The sequence below is a fragment of the Emys orbicularis genome, chromosome 2 (assembly GCF_028017835.1).
Source record: "Emys orbicularis isolate rEmyOrb1 chromosome 2, rEmyOrb1.hap1, whole genome shotgun sequence".
Classification (NCBI taxonomy): domain Eukaryota; kingdom Metazoa; phylum Chordata; order Testudines; family Emydidae; genus Emys; species Emys orbicularis.
The window spans coordinates 239884812-239904336 of record NC_088684.1 but is presented as its reverse complement, the minus strand read 5'-3'; the positions used below and the strand labels follow the sequence as shown (position 1 = coordinate 239904336).

At 47.1% G+C, this 19525-nt stretch overlaps 1 protein-coding gene across 1 annotated transcript in view; it reads left to right on the top strand.

Moving 5' to 3' along the window:
• Nucleotides 1–4021: 4021 nt before the first annotated feature.
• The window catches only part of LOC135873832 (ATP-binding cassette sub-family B member 5-like), a 36508-nt gene continuing 21004 nt past the window's right edge, over nucleotides 4022–19525 (top strand). The window contains 3 exon segments of the mRNA XM_065398445.1: nucleotides 4022–4208; nucleotides 14976–15109; nucleotides 15258–15289. Coding sequence (XP_065254517.1) covers nucleotides 4022–4208; nucleotides 14976–15109; nucleotides 15258–15289 — 353 coding nt within the window.

The following is a 19525-nucleotide window of genomic DNA, read 5'->3' as shown; positions in this document are numbered from 1 at the left end:
TCCCCTGCCCAATGTGGCCAGTTTGCACCAGTGTGGCCATGAGCCTGGCCCACGATGCTGGTTGTCACCAGCATTCTGGAAAAAACATCAGCCCACATCTACTCACTGACTCTAATGGCATCTCAAACCCATTGAAGAAGGGGGAGGGGCATAAAACATGTATGTTACAACGTATGTTATGTTAGTGCTAGGATTACCAGACAGCAAATGTGAAAAATCGGGACGGGGGTGAGGGGTAATAGAAAAAGACCCAAAAATCGGGACTGTCCCTATAAAATCGGGACATCTGATCACTCTAGTTAGTGCTTATCTAAGCATGCTAGGTTATTGCTAATGTATGAAGTCCTGAGAGAAAAAAAGTGCACCAAGATATTGGAGAGCAGCCAAAACATAATTAACCATTCAACTCACCTGTAAATTCAGCATAAATTGCTGTCAAATTTGATGAACTCTTTGGGGTCAGGAATCAAATTTACACTGATACATGCTAATTCGAACTGCAGCCATGGTGAGGAGCATAGTATAAATACTTAGACAAACTGATAGTAGGAGATGCCAATTCTGCTGGTGTTAAGGAGTTAAATGTCCTTGTATTCTTATTTGCAAGAGTGTAGGACAATCCCAATGGGTGCTGTAGTTCCCCATTCCCCTGATATCCATACTTTTGGATTACCTGTCACCAGGTTGTCAGCCAAACAATTTCCACAGTGGTAGCTGAGTTTAACATTTAGCATCATTTCCTTCCCAAATGTTTCACCTCCTCTACAGTCTATAAAACTCCTATTCACACCAATCTCAAATCTGCAGAGGATTGTATAACTCCCTAAAGAAGCTACTTCGTGACAGCCTTATGGGGATAAGGAAGACTTTAATTGGAATCACCATTTGCAACCCTCAGATCCTTAGAAACTTTCTCCCTTTTAAAAACAGATTTGCTATAATTTAGGGAAATGAAAAAATAATAAGAGTTTATTCAATTCAGCTGAAATGCTAAATCAGTGTGTCTTTATTTTCCAGGGATTAGCGTTATGAGTCTAATTTAAATTCTGAGCGAGTTTATGAAATTCTGTGATACAATCCATGACAGGCGATAAATAATCTGTCTATTCTTGGCTGTAATCGACATATATTGTACCAATGACTTTTTTACTTATGGCCTGTTTGAATATTAATGGGATATGACTTTTCCCAATTAGGGGAACCATGAAAATACTCTGCAGAATCATTAAAGTCTATTCACCTGACATTGCTGGAGGGTTTGAAGTGAAAGTGCTCTCAAAGACCTTGTACGCCGTGTTGTTGTAGCCCTGTTGGTCCCAGGATATTAGGATATGTCTACACAGCAACTAGACACCCTCAGCTGGCCCATGTCAGCCGACTCAGGATCGCAGGGCTCAGGCTGCGGAGATGTTTCATTGCCGTGTAGACTTCTGGGCTTGGGCTGTAGCTCGGGCTCTAGGACCCTGTGAGATGGGACGGTCCCAGAGCTCAGGCTTTAGCACAGTCCACACAGCAATGAAACAGCCCCGAAGCCCGTGTCCTGCACGCCTGAGTTGGCTGGCGTGGGCCAGCCGAGGGTGTCTAGTTGCTGTGAAGTCATAGTGTTAGAGACACAAGGGGGACGAGAAAATCTCTCTTATTGGACCAACTTCTCTTGGTGAGAGAGAGACGAGCTTTCAAGCTTTGACAGAGCTCTTCTTCAGGAGGAAGAAGATCTCTGTGTAAGGTCTGTGTAACCTCGAAAGCTTGTCCCTTTCACCACCAGACAATGGTCCAATAAGAGTGATTATCTCACTCATCTTCTCTCTCTCAAAGACCTTGTCTACACGAGGAAAATAGCTACCCTTGTGATACAAAAATGCCTGTTCTTGATCTACATTAGAACTTACGCCATGGATGATAGATGCAATGGTGCTGAAAAACAGCTACAAAATACCCTAGTGCATCTCCACTCAATACTTTAGTAAACGTGTTACGATAACAGTGCTGCTGCACCAGTGCTAAGCTGCTACTGTAGCCTGGGATTGGGAACTTTTTTTACCACCTGTTCAGAGAAGGTTTTCATGGCATTGTGATAAAAATGCCGAAACGCAGCTACATTAGCGCTTACAACATTGTTGCAACCACTAATGCTGCTGCATTGTTAGTGCCAGTTGCTATCATACAGATACTAATTTTTCGGGTTCAAATGACACATACAGAGATCTGGCAGTGTCTTGCTTCATTCTCCTACACCAGGAGAAAAAAGGGACAAAATGACAGAGCAAAAACTTTTCAAAAGGAAGAGTCTCCATTTGAAGACAGGCTTTGCTAAACTAAACTAAAGAAATTTGTCAGGCTTCTCGCCCTGTAGCCTCGCACACCTGTAACATACTTCATGTCCACCCATATAAGTCCTCCCACGGGGCACAGGCACTACAGCTACCATTTCAATTAGACTTATTTCAAGCAAAGTTAACTGTTGCATGATTGCCACTGTGCCAGCACCTGCCACTTAAATGCCAGTGTATGTGGAATTCACTGCCATAGTAACCCTAATGGTAGAAATAGTCCTTTCACTACTAACACACACACTGTACAAGTCAGTGGTTAAGGGGCTCGTATCGAGTACTTTCTGCAGCCCAGTGTCTCCCACAATTCTGGACATCCAGACTGCTCTCCTCTCTCTGCAGCTTCGTGGAGGCAGATCAGCTCCACATGCTCTGGACATACCTCCTCTGCTCCTGCTTGCTGCCAGAGTCCACTGCACCAGACTGGGGCAGTTTCTGTTGCTCCTGCCTGTACTTTGCAATTTGAGCTGTTTCTACCCAGCTTTTGGGCAGTGGGGAGCAGCATTCTCCCTCTCCAAGATTCCTCTCCTTCCTGGGTCAGTTAACCACTTGGGGGATTAACCATCGGTGAACTCTGCTGCAGTGCCAGCTCCTCTGCCCCTTGCAGGCATGGCAGAGTAGCCAAGAAAGCACAGGATTTAATCCAAGAAGTGCTGTATAGGTGAGGCTGCCTGCTTCCAGCCTTTCCCTCCCTCCCTGACTCTGTTAGGTTCTGAGGCTAGGAGTCAGACAGGCAGGTCGGTTCCCTTCCCCACTGTGGTTGGGTGCCTGCCCCACACTGGGCTCTAAGGGGTTAATAGAGCCCAAGGAAGGCTGTGCAGGAGGCAACCAATCACAGAAGGGCTGAAGGAAGCAGCCAAGCAGGCCCATATAAAAAGGGAGCTGCAGGGCAGAGGAGGGCAGTTCTCTGCTACGAGCCCAGGGTGGAAAGACTTTGGCATGGTCTACACTACAATTTTAGGTTGAATTTAGCAGCGCTACCTCGATTTAACCCTGCACCCGTCCACACGACGAAGCCCTTTTTTTCGACTTAAAGGGCTCTTAAAATCGATTTCTTTACTCCACTCCCGACGAGGGGATTAGCACTGAAATCGGCCTTGCCGGGTCGAATTTGGGGTAATGTGGATGCAATTCGACCCGGCAAGGACTCGGAGAGCTATCCCAGAGTGCTCCATTGTGACCGCTGTGGACAGCGCTCTCAACTCAGATGCACTGGCCAGGTAGACAGGAAACGTCCCGCGAACTTTTGAATTTCATTTCCTGTTTGCCCAGCGTTGTGAGCTGATCAGCACAGGTGACCATGCAGAGCTCATCAGCAGAGGTGACTATGGAGTCCCAGAATCCCAAAAGAGCTCCAGCATGGACCGAACGGGAGGTACGGGATCTGATCGCTGTATGGGGAGACTAATTTGTGCTAGCTGAACTCCGTTCCAGTAAATGAAATGCCAAAACATTTGAAAAAAATCTCCAAGGGCATGAAGGACAGAGGCTATAACAGGTACTCGCAGCAGTGCCGCGTGAAAATTAAGGAGCTCAGGCAAGCCTACCAAAAAACCAGAGAGGCAAACGGCCACTCCAGGTCACAGCCCCAAATATGCCTCTTCTATGATGAGCTGCATGCCATTCTAGGGGGTGCAGCCACCACTACCCAAACCTTGTGCTTTGACTCCATCAATGGAGTAGAACGCAACATGGAAGCGGGTTTTTGGGACGAGGAAGATGATGAGGAGGAGGTTGAAGATAGCTTACAACAAGGAAGCGGAGAAACCAGTTTTCCCAACAGCCAGGATCTGTTTCTCACCATGGATCTGGAGCCAGTACCCCCCGAACCCACCCAAGGCGGGCTCCCGGACCCTGAAGGCGGAGAAGGGACCTCTGGTGAGTGTACCTTTGTAAATATTATACATGGTTTAAAAGCAAGTATGTCTAATGATTAATTTGCCCTGGCATTCGCGGCCAGGACAGCTACTGGAAAAGTCTGTTAACGTGTCTGGGGATGGAGCGGAAATCCTCCAGGGACATCTCCATAAAGCTCTCCTGGATGTACTCCCAAAGCCTTTGCAAAAGGTTTCTTGGGAGGGCAGCCTTATTCCATCCTCCATGGTAGGACACTTTACCACGCCAGGCCAGTAGCGTGTAGAACAAAGCATTGCAGAACAAAGCATTGCAGAGTATGGTCCTGGTGTTTGCTGGCATTCAAACAACATCCGTTCTTTATGTGTTATCCTGAAGAAAGTGTTATCATTCATCGTCACCTGGTTGAAAAAGGGTGGTTTTATTAAGTGGACATTCAGAGGTGCCCGTTCCTGCTGTGCTGTTTGCCTGTGGCTGAACAGAAATGTTCCCCGCTGTTAGCCACGGTGGGGGGGGAGGGGTAAAGCCATTCCCACATGTTATGAAGGTTAAAGAAGCCAAAAGACTGTGGCTTTCCATGGCTGCCTGCAAGCCGAATTCTGTTGCCCAGTCCTGCGTGAGTGATCTCTCACACCAAACCGGCATACCCTCAATAAGAGGCAAAATGCGACCTTGTTACGAAAGCACATGTCCTATGTAATGTTAACAGCAAGGTTTACCGTGAAAGAGTGTACCCATTGTTCTATAAAATGTGTCTTTTTAACTACCACTCTCCTTTTTTTTCCTCCAGCAGCTGCATATGTTTCTCCTTCGCAGAGGCTAGCGAAGATTAGAAGGCAAAAAAAACACACTCGGGATGAAATGTTCTCTGAGCTCATGCTGTCCTCCCACACTGACAGAGCACAGCAGAATGCGTGGAGGCAGACAATGTCAGAGTGCAGGAAAGCACAATATGAGCGCGAGGAGAGGTGGCGGGCTGAAGAGAGTAAGTGGCGGGTTGAAGATGATCGGTGGCGTCAGCTTGCTGACAGAAGGCAGGATTCAATGCTCAGGCTGCTGGAGGATCAAACTCATATGCTGCAGCATATGGTTGAGCTGCAGGAAAGGCAGCAGGAGCACAGACCGCCGCTACAGCCCCTGTGTAACCAACCGTCCTCCTCATCAAGTTCCATAGCCTCCTCACCCAGATGCCCAAGAATGTGGTGGGGGGGCCTCCGGCCACCCAGCCGCTCCACCCCAGAGGATTGCCCAAGCAACAGAAGGCTGGCATTCAATAAGTTTTTAAGTTTTTAAGTTTTAAAGTGCAGTGTGACCTTGTCCTTCCCTCCTCCACCACCCCACCCGGTGCTTCCCTCCTCCACCACCCCTCCCGGGCTACCTTGGCAGGTATTCCCCTATTTGTGTGATGAATTAATAAAGAATGCATGAATGTGAAGCAACAATGACTTTATTGCCTCTGCAAGCGGTGATCAAACGGGGAGGGGTGGGTGGTTAGCTTACAGGGAAGTAGAGTGAACCAAGGGGGGGGTTCATCAAGGAGAAACAAACAGAACATTCACACTGTAGCCTGGCCAGTCATGAAACTGGTTTTCAAAGCTTCTTTGATGCGCAGCATGCCCTCCTGTACTCTTCTAACCACCCTGGTGTCTGGCTGCACGTAATCAGCAGCCATACGATTTCCCTCAACCTCCCACCCTGCCATAAACGTCTCCCCCTTACTCTCAAAGGTATTGTGGAGCGCACAGCAAGCAGTAATAACAATGGGAATATTGGTTTTGCTGAGGTCTATCTGAGTCAGTAAACTGCACCAGCACGCTTTTAAACGTCCAAATGCACATTCTACCACCATTCTTCACTTGCTCAGCCTATAGTTGAACAGATCCTGACTACTGTCCAGGTTGCCTGTGTATGGCTTCATGAGCCATGGCATTAAGGGGTAGGCTGGGTCCCCAAGGATAACTATAGGCATTTCAACATCCCCAATGGTTATTTTCTGGTCTGGGAAGAAAGTCCCTTCCTGCAGCTTTTGAAACAGACCAGAGTTCCTGAAGATGCGAGCGTCATGTACCTTTCCCGGCCATCTCACATTGATGATGGTGAAACGTCCATTGTGATCCACCAGTGCTTGCAGCACCATTGAAAAGTACCCCTTGCGGTTTATGTACTCGCTGGCTTGGTGCTCCGGTGCCAAGATAGGGATATGGGTTCCTTCTATCGCCCCACCACATTTAGGGAATCCCATTGCAGCAAAGCCATCCACTATGGCCTGCACTTTTCCCAGAGTCACTACCGTTGATATCAGCAGTTCTTTGATTGTGTTGGCTACTTGGATCACAGCAGCCCCCACAGTAGATTTGACCACTCCAAATTGATGCCCGACTGACCGGTAGCTGTCTGGCATTGCAAGCTTCCACAGGGCTATCGCCACTCGCTTCTCAACTGTGAGGGCTGCTCTCATCTTGGTATCCTGGCGCTTCAAGGCAGGGGAAAGCAAGTCACAAAGTTCCATGAAAGTGCCCTTATGCATGCGAAAGTTTCACAGCCACTGGGAATCATTGCAGACCTACAGCACTATGCGGTCCCACCAGTCTGTGCTTGTTTCCCGGGCCCAGAATCGGCGTTTCATGCCATGAACCTGCCCAATTAACACCATGATGTGCACATTGCCGGGGTCCGTACTTTGTGAGAAGTCTATGTCCATGTCCTCATCACTCTCATCACCGCGCTGCCATCTCCTCCTCACCTGGTTTTGCTTTTGCAGGTTCTGGTTCTGCATGTCCTGCTGGATAATGTGTGTGGTGTTTACAGTGCTCATAATTGCCGCGTTGATCTGAGTGGGCTCCATGTTCCCAGTGCTATGGCGTCTGCGCTGAAAAAAGGCGCGAAATGATTGTCTGCCATTGCTCTGACGGAGGGAGGGGCGACTGACGGCGTGGCTTTCAGGGTTGGCTTACAGGGAATTAAAATCAACAAAGGGGGTGGCTTTGCATCAAGGAGAAACACAAACAACTGTCACACAGAATGGCCCCCTCAAGGATTGAACTCAAAACCCTAGGTTTAGCAGGCCATTGATTTCACAGAGGGAGGGAGGAGGGAGCAAATGAATACAAAAAAAATCTGGTCTATTTCTTGTTTTGATCCACTCCATCTATCTTATACATCTTAGGCTGTCAGCAGACGGTGCAGTACAACTGCTAGCCATCGTCATCTCCTGGCTGCTCGCCAGAAGACGGTGCAGTACGACTGCCGGCAGGACTGAGTCTCCATGAGACGAAACTTGAAAAGGGAATGACCTGGCTGAGTCACTCCCATGTCTGCCCAGGCGCCCCTGACCCACCTCACCGAGTTCGGCTAAAAGAGCACCCAGGAGTATGATGACGATGGTTACCAATCGCAATGCACCATCTGCTGCCAAAAGGCAATAAGCTGCTGCTGTGTAGCAATGCAGTACCATGTCTGCCAGCACCCAGGAGACGTACGGTGATGGTGAGCTGAGCGGGCTCCATGGTTGCTGTGGTATGGCATCTGCACAGGTAACCCAGGAAAAAAGGAGTGAAACGATTGTCTGCCGTTGCTTTCAGGGAGGGAGGAAGGGAGGGGGGGCCTGACGACATGTACCCAGAACCACCCGTGACACTGTTTTTGCCCCATCAGGCATTGGGATCTCAACCCAGAATTCCAATAGCCTCGGTACTGTGGATGCAGTCCGCTGACTTAATGCACTTAGAGCATTTTGGTGGGGACACACACGATCGACTGTATAAAAACGATTTCTAAAAAAAGACTTCTATAAATTTGACCTAATTTCATAGTGTAGACATACCCTTTGTCTCTGGAGGGCTGAGAGAACTGACAGCACCCTGGACAGAGCAGTGCTGCGAGCAGGGACCGGGGGAGCGAGAGACAGCTCCTGGCTGGCTACTGGGGTTTACAGGCTGAGGCCCTGAGGCAAGGGCAAAGAGGATGCTGGGGCCACGAGCAAGTGGCCAGACAATTTGCAGTTGCCAATAAGGGAAGTGGCTGAACAGAGGACTGCAGGGAGACACCCAGTGTGTGGCACGGCCGGAGGGCTGTGCCATTGAAGAGGATGCCGTGGTCCGTGGAGAGATGTGGGTCCTAGAGCAGGAGTGATGGCAGTGAGGCACCACCTGAAGAGAGCACACTACCATGTAGAGCTAATTCCAAATACATCCAGCAGGAGGCACCAGAGTGGTGAGTGAACCCCATTACACGTGGTGGAGAATGTGGGCACAAGGTCACCCCTGAGATAAGGGGAGGAGAGAGGACTGTGGGGACGATTGCCCAGGTACACGAGTGTTTGAGAGAGTAAAGGAGAGATATTGAAGGTGGGGACGATGGATCCAGAGTATGCAGAGGTCTTCTTTGCAGAGGGTTGTTGTGCCATCCCAGGCTGGACTCTGGGGTCAGTACCCTGGCAGAAAGGGACTGACAGACAGCACGGAAGGTTCGAGACCCTGCTGCATGAAATCCAGGAGAACCAACAGAAGGAATGGGAGACACAGTGGTACCTCCAGACTTATTTGGGGAAGCTGGTTAAGCAACAGCAGGCCCTGGTAAAGCTCCTATGGAGAAAGTTTAATAGAAGCCACAGAGAGCTTGAGGAGAAGCCAGGTACCAGGACCAGGAGACCTGTGGCTGGGCTGACTGATTGTTATGCCTGTGGGTGGAAAGGACACTGGAAAAGAGATTGCCCCTACTGGGATGGGGGACTGAAGCCTCAATCAGAGAGTGGGAAGGATTGAGAGCCCAAAAGAATCCCCCCGTCAGGAGAACAAAGAGAGGATGGGCATGTTGGGCCTGTGGGCAACAGAGGCACCTACAGAGGGAGTGCCCTTTCATAAGTTGCAGGGTCATGGCTAGCCCAGGGGATGGGGCTGAACAAGGGAATGACTATGGGAGACCCATGGCCAAGAAGAGACAAGGAGCTTGCTTTTGGTGCGATGAGGGGGGGCATATAAATAAAAAGGTATTGCCCCCTTAAGAGAAGGCAGGATAGGAAAGGGCGTGCCCGGGAACCAGGTTGGATCAGAGACTGTCAGGGTGGATGCAGCGGTGATGGCTGTAGACTTGCCAGGGAGTCATCTCCCACACTCAGTAGGAGGTAGTAAGGAGGTCACGGACAAAATGATTGGGACAGAGGGGGACCAGGGAGAGGTAGGAACAAATGCAGTGGTGGAACAGGCTACTGTGGGTCCCCAGACTCTGAGAGAAAAGGGACTGGGGGAGTCCAAAATACAAGCCCAATTAGCAGTGGCAGCCTAAGGGCAGAAGGAGACCTGGCAAGCCTGAGGGAAGAATTTAGGGATGCTATAAAGGAGAAGGAAGATGTGTGTCTCTGGCTGAGGGAAACCAAGAAACAGCAGGATAACCTAAAGGGGCATCTCAGAGTAGTGAAGAGCATGAGACCTTCCTACCCCCAAGAGTTGTAGGCTTGAGGGGGAGAGTGTGTGATGGGGCGCCTGCCCCACACTGGCCTCTACAGGATTAATAGAGCCCAGGGTGGCTGCCTCCTGCGCAGCCTATCAGAAAAGGGCTGAAGGGAGCAGCCAATCATGGCCAAGAAGGCCCATATAAAAAGGGAGCTGCAGGGCAGAGGAGGGCAGTTCTCTGCTGGGAGCCCAGGGAGGAAAGACTGTGTCTCTGGAGAGCTGAGAGAACTGCCAGCACCCTGGACAAAGTAGTGCTGCGAGCAGGGACCGGGGGAGCGAGAGACAGCTCCTGGCTGGCTACTGGGGTTTACAGGCTGAGGCCCCGAGGCAAGGGCAAAGAGGATGCTGGGGCCATGAGCAAGTGGCCAGACAATTTGCTGCAGTTGCCACTAAGGGAAGTGGCTGAACAGAGGACTGCAGGTCCCCCAGAAGGGGGAAACCCAGTGTGTGGCAAGGCCGGAGGGCTGTGTCACTGAAGAGGTTGCTGTGGTCCTTGGAGAGATGTGGGTGCTAGAGCAGGAGTGCCGGTGGCAAGGCACCACCCGAAGAGGGCGCACTACCATTCAGAGCTAATTCCAAAGACCTCCAGCAGGAGGTGCAAGAGTGGTGAGCAAACCCCATTACACCCACCAAGGCAGCCACAACCCCAGCAGGGATAAAATGGACCAGGAACCTGGGTGCAGAGCAGGGAGCGGCTCCATAAGCGAGGAGTTTCCTCCCTGACCACTCTACTCAGGGGGTAAGTCCCAGAGGCCCCAACAGAACATAGAGGGGAAACTTGGAGGGCCACAAATCCCCCCCACCCATGTCTAAAAGTGGGTCCTCAGAGCCCTGGGGAAAGAAGCAGGGCTTCTAATCAGCTCCCACTCCCTCCCAAGCTGACCAGCAGGACTCAGACAACTCCCAGGAGGAATGGGTACCAGCGGGAGAGAATTCTGAGACAGACCTCTCAAGAGTGCTGCAGAACCGATGGAAGGCAAGCAGCAAAAGCCTTCACCAAAGCTGCAGCAGAGCGTCTAAGCTCCCAAAGCACCCTAAAAAGGTTCCAAAAAGGGAAAGAAAAGGCACACAAAAAATTCAGGAGACAGAGTCCTCTGACTCTCTTCCTCCACTGAGGAAGGTGAGCTGTCTGGTTCTGAATCCAAACAGAAAGGGTGGGAATGCAGAATTTTTTTTTTCACCTTTGAAATTTCAAACTGTGTGCAACAATGTTGTTTCCACGATTCACATCCAGCTTGAGTGGGCTCCTGAGATCAAGCCTCAGAGTAAATTCCTCCCCTCAAATTCCTCCCCTGAGGCTGCGAGACCCCTTCACTCCTCCTTTAAGAAAGTGATTAGGGATGAATGGAACAAGCTGGGTCAGGGCACACACATTAACAAGAGTGACTTCAGGTTCTCTAAACATTCAGAAACCAAAAGGGGTCTATGGCTGAGACACCGAAGGTTGGCGCCACTGTAGCATCCCTCACCAGGGATATGGTTATTCCCTCAGAAGGGAGTTCTACCCTAAGGATCCCAAGGATAGAAAGATGGAGGGCACCCTCTGAGTGTCCCTGGCAGCTACCTGCTTTGCAAGAGCAGCTCCTTTCCTGGCTGGAAGGGCTCCAAGCCTAAGGACAGAGAACACCCTGACTTTGGCTCCACTTTAACAAAAGTGTCCTTAGCAACAGCATTTGTACCTAACGCTTCAATGGATGCAATGCGTTTCTCTACCCAAGCCATGTAGCCAGCTGCCAGCTATGGCTCTGACCCTAGAAGATGGACACTAACTCTAAGCAGGTCCTATGCTTGGCCAAGTTTACAGGCTTCCTCCTTTTTGGAGAAAAGCTGGAGAAGCTGCTGGCTGACAATGTGGCAAAACCAAACAGTCTCTCCCTGGCCCACTAAGTGCCCACTGGAGAGCGTATAGACCAGCCTTCAGACAGAGATGCTTCTTTCATGCCTCATCCTCACAGAGGTACCAGCAAAGGTATGACAGATTCCCCAAAGGAAAACGGTGGAATAGAGGTCCAGGGGATAGTCTGGAGGGACCTCAGCCCTTTCCCCTCCCCCAAAATTTTCTTTGAGAAAGATCTTGAAGACATCTGCCCAGAACTGAAACTAGGGGGCAGGATTCCCCATTTCCTGGAGGAATGGTTTTCATCAACCATAGACAAATGGGTCAGAGAGATAGTGAGCCAGGGATACTCCCTCAAAAGATAATGGAGCAAATAATAAAGCAATCAATTTGCAAATGTCTAGATGACAATAAGGTGATAAATAACAGTCAACATGGATTTGTCAAGAACAAATTGTGTCAAACCAACCTGATAGCTTTCTTTGACAGGGTAACAAGCCTTGTGGATGGGGGGAAGTGGTAGACATGGTATATCTTGGCTTTAGTAAAGCTTTTGATACTGTCTCACATGACCTTCTCATAAACAAACTAGGGAAATACAACTTAGATGGAGCTACTACAAGGTGGGTGCATAACTGGTTGGAAAACCGTTCCCAGAGAGTAGTTATCAGTGGTTCATAGTCATGCTGGACGGGCATAATAAGTGGGGTCCCACAGGAATCAGTTCTGGGTCCGGTTCTATTCAATTTCTTCATCAATGATTTAGATAATGGCATAGAGAGTAGACTTATAAAGTTTGCGAACAATACCAAGCTGGGAGGGGTTGCAAGTTTTTTGGAGGACAGGATTCAAAATGATCTGGACAACCTGGAGAAATGGTCTGAAATAAATAGGATGAAATTCAATAAGGACAAATGCAAAGTACTCCATTTAGGAAGGAACAATCAGTTGCACACATGCAAAATGGGAAATGACTTCCTAGAAAGGAGTACTGCAGAAAGGGATCTGGGGGTCATAGTGGACCATACGCTAAATATGAGTCAACAGTGTAAAACTGTTGCCAAAAAAGCGAATATCATTCTGGGATGTATTAGCTGGAGTGTTGTAAGCAAGACACGAGAAGTAATTCTTCTGCTCTACTCCATGCTGATTAGGCCTCAACTGGAGTATTGTGTCCAGTTCTGGATGCCACATTTCAAGAAGGATGTGGACAAATTGGAGAAAGTCCAGAGAAGAGCAACAAAAATGATTAAAGGTCTAGAAAACATGACCTATAAAGGAAGATTGAAAAAATTGGGTTTGTTTTGTCTGGAAAAGAGAAGACTGAGGGGACATAACAGTTTTCAAGTACATAAAAGGTTGTTACAAGGAGGAGGGAGAAAAATTGTTCTTCTTAACCTCTGAGGATAGGACAAGAAGCAATGGGCTTAAATTGCAGCAAGGGCGGTTTAGGTTGGACATTAGGAAAAAATTCCTAACTGTCAGGGTGGTTAAACACTGGAATAAATTGCCTAGGGATGTGGTGGAATCTCCATCATTGGGGATTTTTAAGAGCAGGTTAGACAAACACCTGTCAGGGATGGTCTAGATCAGGGGTCGGCTCGCCCGTGCCGCTTCACGCCGCCCCCATTGGCCCGGGACGGCGAACCGCGGCCAGTGGGGGCCACGATCGGCCGAACCTGCCGCATCAGCAGGTAAATAAACTGGCCCGGCCCGCCAGGGTGCTTACCCTGGCAAGCCGCGTGCCAAACGTTGCCGACCCCTGGTCTAGATAATACTTAGTTCTGACTTGATTGCAGGGGACTGGACTAGATGACCTCTCGAGGTCCCTTTCAGTTCTATGATTCTATGATAGTAAAAATCTTAAATGAATCAAACTACCATAGAATCTCTATGGATAGAAATTTCATGCTTGAATAATAAGAGTATAGCAGTTGGAATATACTATCGAGCACCTGCCTGTGATGGTGATTGTGAAATGCTTAGGGAGATTAGAGAGGCTACAGAAACCCATATTGACTGGGTACATGTCACCTCAGGATGGGATGCAGAAATAAAATGTCTAGACACCATTAATGACAGCTTCTTGGAGCAGCTAGTCCTGGAACCCACAAGAGGAGAGGCAATTCTTGGTTTAATCCTAAATAGAGTACAGAATCTGGTCCAAAAGGTGATATAGCTGAATTGCTCAATTAATAGCGACAATAATATCATTAAATTTAACATCCTCGTAGAGGGAGAAATACCAAAAAAATCCACCACAGTAGCATTTAAGTTAAAAAAGGGGTGTAGCGTGGTGGTTACCCACTCCAGCCCTGACAGGGTTAAAACCAGCCCTGGGAGAGGGCTGTGGCTGGGGCAAGAAGCCTGGGCTGATTGGGAAAAGTAGGCTCAGCTGTGGCCATGCCCCAATCAGGCCCAGCTGGCCCCTATAAGAGGCTGTGAGCCAGGGCCTAATCAGTCTTCCTCTGCCTGTAGAGGGAGAAGGGCCTGGCTGCAAGATGCCAAGCAAGGAACCTAGATTGGAGCAGGGCTGGGGAAGGGCCAGAGAAGCTGGGAGCTCCGGCCTGGAAAGCCCTAGGCTGCAGGCCTGACAACAGGCCAAATAGGTGCAGGGTTGCAGGGGGCAATCTATGGGTAGGCAGAGGCAGCAGGTCCGAACCCCTTTGCCTATGATGAGTGGCTTACACTGCAGTCCGCCCCAGTGAGCAGGGGGCTAGACGGGGACTGGCAGTAGCCTAACACTGAGGCGAAGTGGGGATAGTGGGTGGGGGTTCCCCTGGGAGGGGGAGAACCTGAGGCTGTGAGGGGTTACTGTCAGGGGGCAGCACCCCAGAAAACGGGGCACTGGAGTCCATGGAGGGACATGGGGGGCCAAGTGGCTGCAGGACACCAGCCTGCAGAGGGTGCTCTGGAGGCTGGAGAGCTAATTCCCGAGACGACCAGCAGGAGGCGCCCCAGGGGTGAGTCATGCAACGCGAAAAGGGGACTATACAAATCTGAGGAGGCTAGTTAAATGGAAATTAAAAGGAACAATCACAAGAATGAAATGCCTGCAAGCTTCATGAAAACTTTAAAACATCATAATAGAGGCTCAAACTACATGTATACTCCCAAATAATAATAAAGAAAAACAGTAAGAGGACCAAAAACATGCCACCATGGCTAACCAACAGAGTAAAAGAGACAGTTAGAGACAAAAAGACAAAAAATTGCTGTTAGTTTTTGTGTCTTTTGCTAATTGTGCTTCAAATTCTTTTTTGGCCTCCTAGTTACACTTTCATACTTGACTTGCCAAATTTTATGCTCCGTTCTATTTTCCTCAGTAGGAGTTTACTTCCATTTTTTAAAAGAACAGCAATTTTTTTAAGTACTCAAGAAGGAGGAAGCCTACCAGACAATCAGTGGGGCCACTGGATCATTGAGGTGCTAAAGGAGCACTCACGGAAGACCAGGTCATTGCAAAGAAACTAAATGAATTCTTTGCATCGATCTTCTGTGCAGAGGATGTGCAGGAGATTCCCACACCTGAGCTGTTCTTTTTTGGTGACAGATCTGAGGAACTGTCCCACATTGATGTATCAGTAGAGGAGGTTTTGGAAGAAATTGATGAATTAATAAGTCACCAGGGCCAGATGGTATTCACCTAAAAGTCCTGAAGGAACTCAGATATGATGTTGCAGACCTACTAACTGTGGTATGTAACCTATCACTTAAATCAGTCTCTGTACTAGGTGACTGGCAGACAGCTAATGTAACGCTGATTTTTTTTTTTTTTTTTTAAAGGCTCCAGAGATGATCCTGGCAATTACAGGCCAGTAAGCTTAACTTCAGTACCATGCAAATTAGTTGAAATTATAGTAAAGAACAGAAGTATCAGACACCTAGATGAACATGATTTGTTGGGGAAGAGTCAACACAGCACTTTAAAGGGAAATCATGTCTCGCCGATCTATTAGAATTCTTTGAGGGGGTCAACAAACATGTGGATAAGGTTGATCCAGTGCATATAGTGTATTTGGACTTTCAGCAAAGGGTTTTAAGCAAAATAGGCAGTCGTGGGATAAGAAAGACGGTCCTCTCATGGATCAGTTAAAAGATAGGAAGCAAAGTTTAGGAAAAAATGGTCAGTTTTCACAATGGAGAGAGGTAAATAGCAGGGTCCCCCACAGATCTATACTGGTACCAGTGCAGTTCAACATACACCTCTACCCCGATATAACGCTGTCCTTGGGAGCCAAAAAATCTTACCGCGTTATAGGTGAAACCACGATATATCGAACTTGCTTTGATCCGCCGGAGCATGCAGCCCCGCCCCCCCGGAGCGCTACTTTACCACGTTATATCCAAATTCATGTTATATTGGGTCGCGTTATATCGGGGTAGAGGTGTATTCATAAATGATCTGGAAAAGAGGGTAGATAGCGAGGTGGCAAAGTTTTGTACCTGTCTGTAATTATGGGAGGAAGCAGTACATTAAAAGGGGAGCAGGTGTTGAATGTCTGGTATACCAGGAAGGGATTGCTGGGTCAGAATACCAGCCTCTAGAAATAGTCTTTGGGGTCCACCTTGGAACAAAAAAACAACAACAACAACAAAATGGGACTCAGACCCCGAGCACAATAGGGAATAAATGGTTTCACACATTTTACAGGCATTCTGTTGGTGAGTATTTCTAGGATGAGGAGAAATCAATTCCCTGGTTTTTGGAGGGGTAGATGCAGGAGTAAAGCTCTGAAAAGCAGAGTTATTGTTATTGAGTATATAAAATGGGAAAGGTATTGTAGATTACAGCAGCAGTAGCGCCCAGAACATTTTACAAGAATGACTGAGTGAATAACCAGAGAGCCTGGGATACAGATTTTTTTTTCTCTTGGGTGTGCTCGTGGGACATTATTTTGATCTTTGAACAATTTTAAGTAAAACTTCTGTTTAAAACAAACGGCTTCTGTGACAATTCTTACCCTCAACTTGCCCATTCTTATGAACCTTCCCCTCAGGTGATAAGTAGAATTCTCATTTTCATATCTGCTATTCATATGAACACACCTGGCAATTTAGTTTTTGTTGCTTCAGAGGAAACTGGATCAAACCACTATCAATTTATGCAGTATTAATGGGCTTAGTGTTTTATTTACTATAAATGAAGTGCATAACACATCGGCAACAGTGAGCATGAAAACAAAAATTTAATAGGTCACTTTTATGATGCAAGAGTGAAGTGAAGAGACCTCTGTTGTGTGATTTACTTTTAATACTTGGTAAAGTAGTTTTAGTTGGAATAAAGAGGATTCCCTATTAAGACTCACATTCCTATTTTTTTTCCACTTTCTTATTTCACACACACTTTGAGACCTGAAGCAACGTTTTCCATACCTGTGTACCAATCCTTTTAGGGGTTTTCCACTGTTATGTTTTTCATTCCTCCCCACCACCTTTTAAATAACATTTGCAATTGTTTTTCATTCATGCAGTCAGTTTCATGACATGGCAGTGTGACTTGACACTAATAAAATTTTTCTGCATCCATAGTAATTAATTACATTTTAGTAATCATTTTAAATGTTCCTACATATAAATGTATTCATGAGCTTGCTTGTTACAAGTAAATGTCTGATACATCCTTGTGAAGCAGACATAATTGCTTTTGCAGAGGTATACACTGAAAAAGTTTTGTAAATAAACAAAAGTTGGCTAGTGATGAGCAGGTGGGAAGGGAGCAAACGGTTTGATGAATCATAAGAAATTCCTACATTTTTTCAGTGGATTCTTTTAATCATGCATAGGGTCTTAAGAAAGTAATTAACCTTTGTTATTACAAGTTGTCTATTCAGTCTGGTCAGTCGCGTAAACCATCACACACAGATGTCATGTGAACACGTGCCAACGTGATGTTAGTTACCCATACAGAGCACATCTATACAGCAGCTGCGAGGGGTGATTCCCAGCTCGGGTAGATGTACACATGCTAGCTGTGCTTGAGCTAGCTCCTAAAAATAACAGTATGGTCAGGGCAGCTGCCTGAGTATGTACCCAGGGGGTTGGATGGGATTGTACAATTAGTTAAACCAATGCTACCTCTTGTATGTAAGCCCTTATGACCAGCCCTCCTGGGAAAAGGTCCTATTCCCTGCACTTAAATAGCCAAGCTAGTTCATTTCATGATGGGGATGGAGGAAATGTAAGGAGCCCAGAATTTGTCCCTTGGCTTTAATGGGAAATTGCATAATAAAAGGCTGCAGAATTCAACCCTAAATCTTCAGAAAGCGTTTCCGGCCACAAAATCAGAGCCTCTTGTGTGGTCTCATTTCTTTGCCCACAGACTTTCCTTCTTCCAAAAAAAATACAGCTTTGACTAGAAAGTCGCATATTTTCATTCTCCACTCAGCCATCCCACAAACACATAGCACCTATAAAGTACTCAACAAAAACATGAAGCCCAATTCCGATCCCAGCTCCTGTACGCCACTCTAGTGGCATATAGGGGACATAAAGGAACCACAACTGGCTATGGGAGGATTCTCCCTCTGCAGGAGCTGCTTAGGACCACCATATCCCATGAGTTCAAAATAAAGAAAAATCTAATGTCTTTAATAATCAGTTTAATCAGGACAAAGTAAGATTGCTTGAGTGCCTTACCTGAGGATTTCCACACTTTTAACACGTTTTGATTTTTTTAAATGAAACTTTAACTATGACTTTCTTAAGTTTCTATTGCTTGTTTTGAGGACAATTACAACATCCCTGTAAAGTATTTTACCCTAAATTACTGCTATGAACTCTCAACCTTAACACCATCTTAATGTAGTTTTTGTCTCAGCGTAATCTCTTATTGTCATAGTTTCTGATACGCTGTTTAATCAGATCAGATTTAAATAAAGTCCTTATTACTCCGTATAGTATGAGTAAAGACAAATATGAACTGGTTTAAGGGTGTTAACCATGTTAGTCTGGATCAGCAAAAACAACGAGGAGTCCTTGTGGCACCTTAGAGACTAACAAATTTATTTGGGCATAAGCTTTCGTGGGCTAGAACCCACTTCATCAGATGCATGGAGTGAAAAATACAGGAGCAGGTACAAATACATGGAAGGATGGGGGTTGCTTTACCAAGTGTGAGGTCAATCTAAGAAGATAAATCAATTAACAGCAGGATACCAAGGGAGGAAAAATAACTTTTGAAGTGGTAAGAGAGTGGCCCATTACAGACAGTTGACAAGAAGGTGTGAATAACAATAGGGAGAAATTAGTATTGGGGAAATTAAGTTTAGATTAGTATTGGGGAAATGTTGGATTCAGGCCTAATCTGATGGTATCGAGTTTGCAAATCAATTCCAGTTCTGCAGCTTCACTTAAAAAACGGACTCCAACGTGAAGCTGCAGAACTGGAATTAATTTGCAAACTGGATACCATCAGATTAGGCCTGAATAAAGACTGGGAGTGGTTGGGTCTTTAGTCCTGCAGCTAAAAGCGATTGACAAAGTTCTACCTGGCATTTCCACATGCAGTGAATAATGACCTTTGGGAAAAGCTTTATGGGGAAAGATTGAAAAAAGGAGAGAAAATCTCTGATGGGAATTGTTGGTCACCCAATGACTGGGAAGAGAGATGTCAGAAGGCTGCATATTAGTAAGAAGCCTTGTTCTCTTTGGATCATGTGGCTGTGAGTTTCTCCATTCAGTGACAGCAGAGGTGAGCAGTGGGTTAGTTCGGTTCCAGCTTTTAGAAGCATGAGAGTGTGTCGGCCTTTTTCATAAAGCTCCCCTTGACCTTCATGTGGTCTCTACAGGAAATTGTAAAAATGCCATTAACAAGTGAGTCTAGGGGAACAACAGGGAGATTGACATAGGTTGAAGAACTGGTTATTTTGTTAGATCTTGCAGGATCAGTACTAGACTGTGTGTCAGAAGCTACAGATCCACTGGTGACAGGCTGCACCTGGGGTGGGAAGGACCCCTGACAGGGAGGCAGTGAGAAAGAGTGTTCTGCTGCTCCTCATTTCCCCCCTCTGTACTGCATGCAAAGGGACAGTGTGAGCAAGCTGAGCTGAACC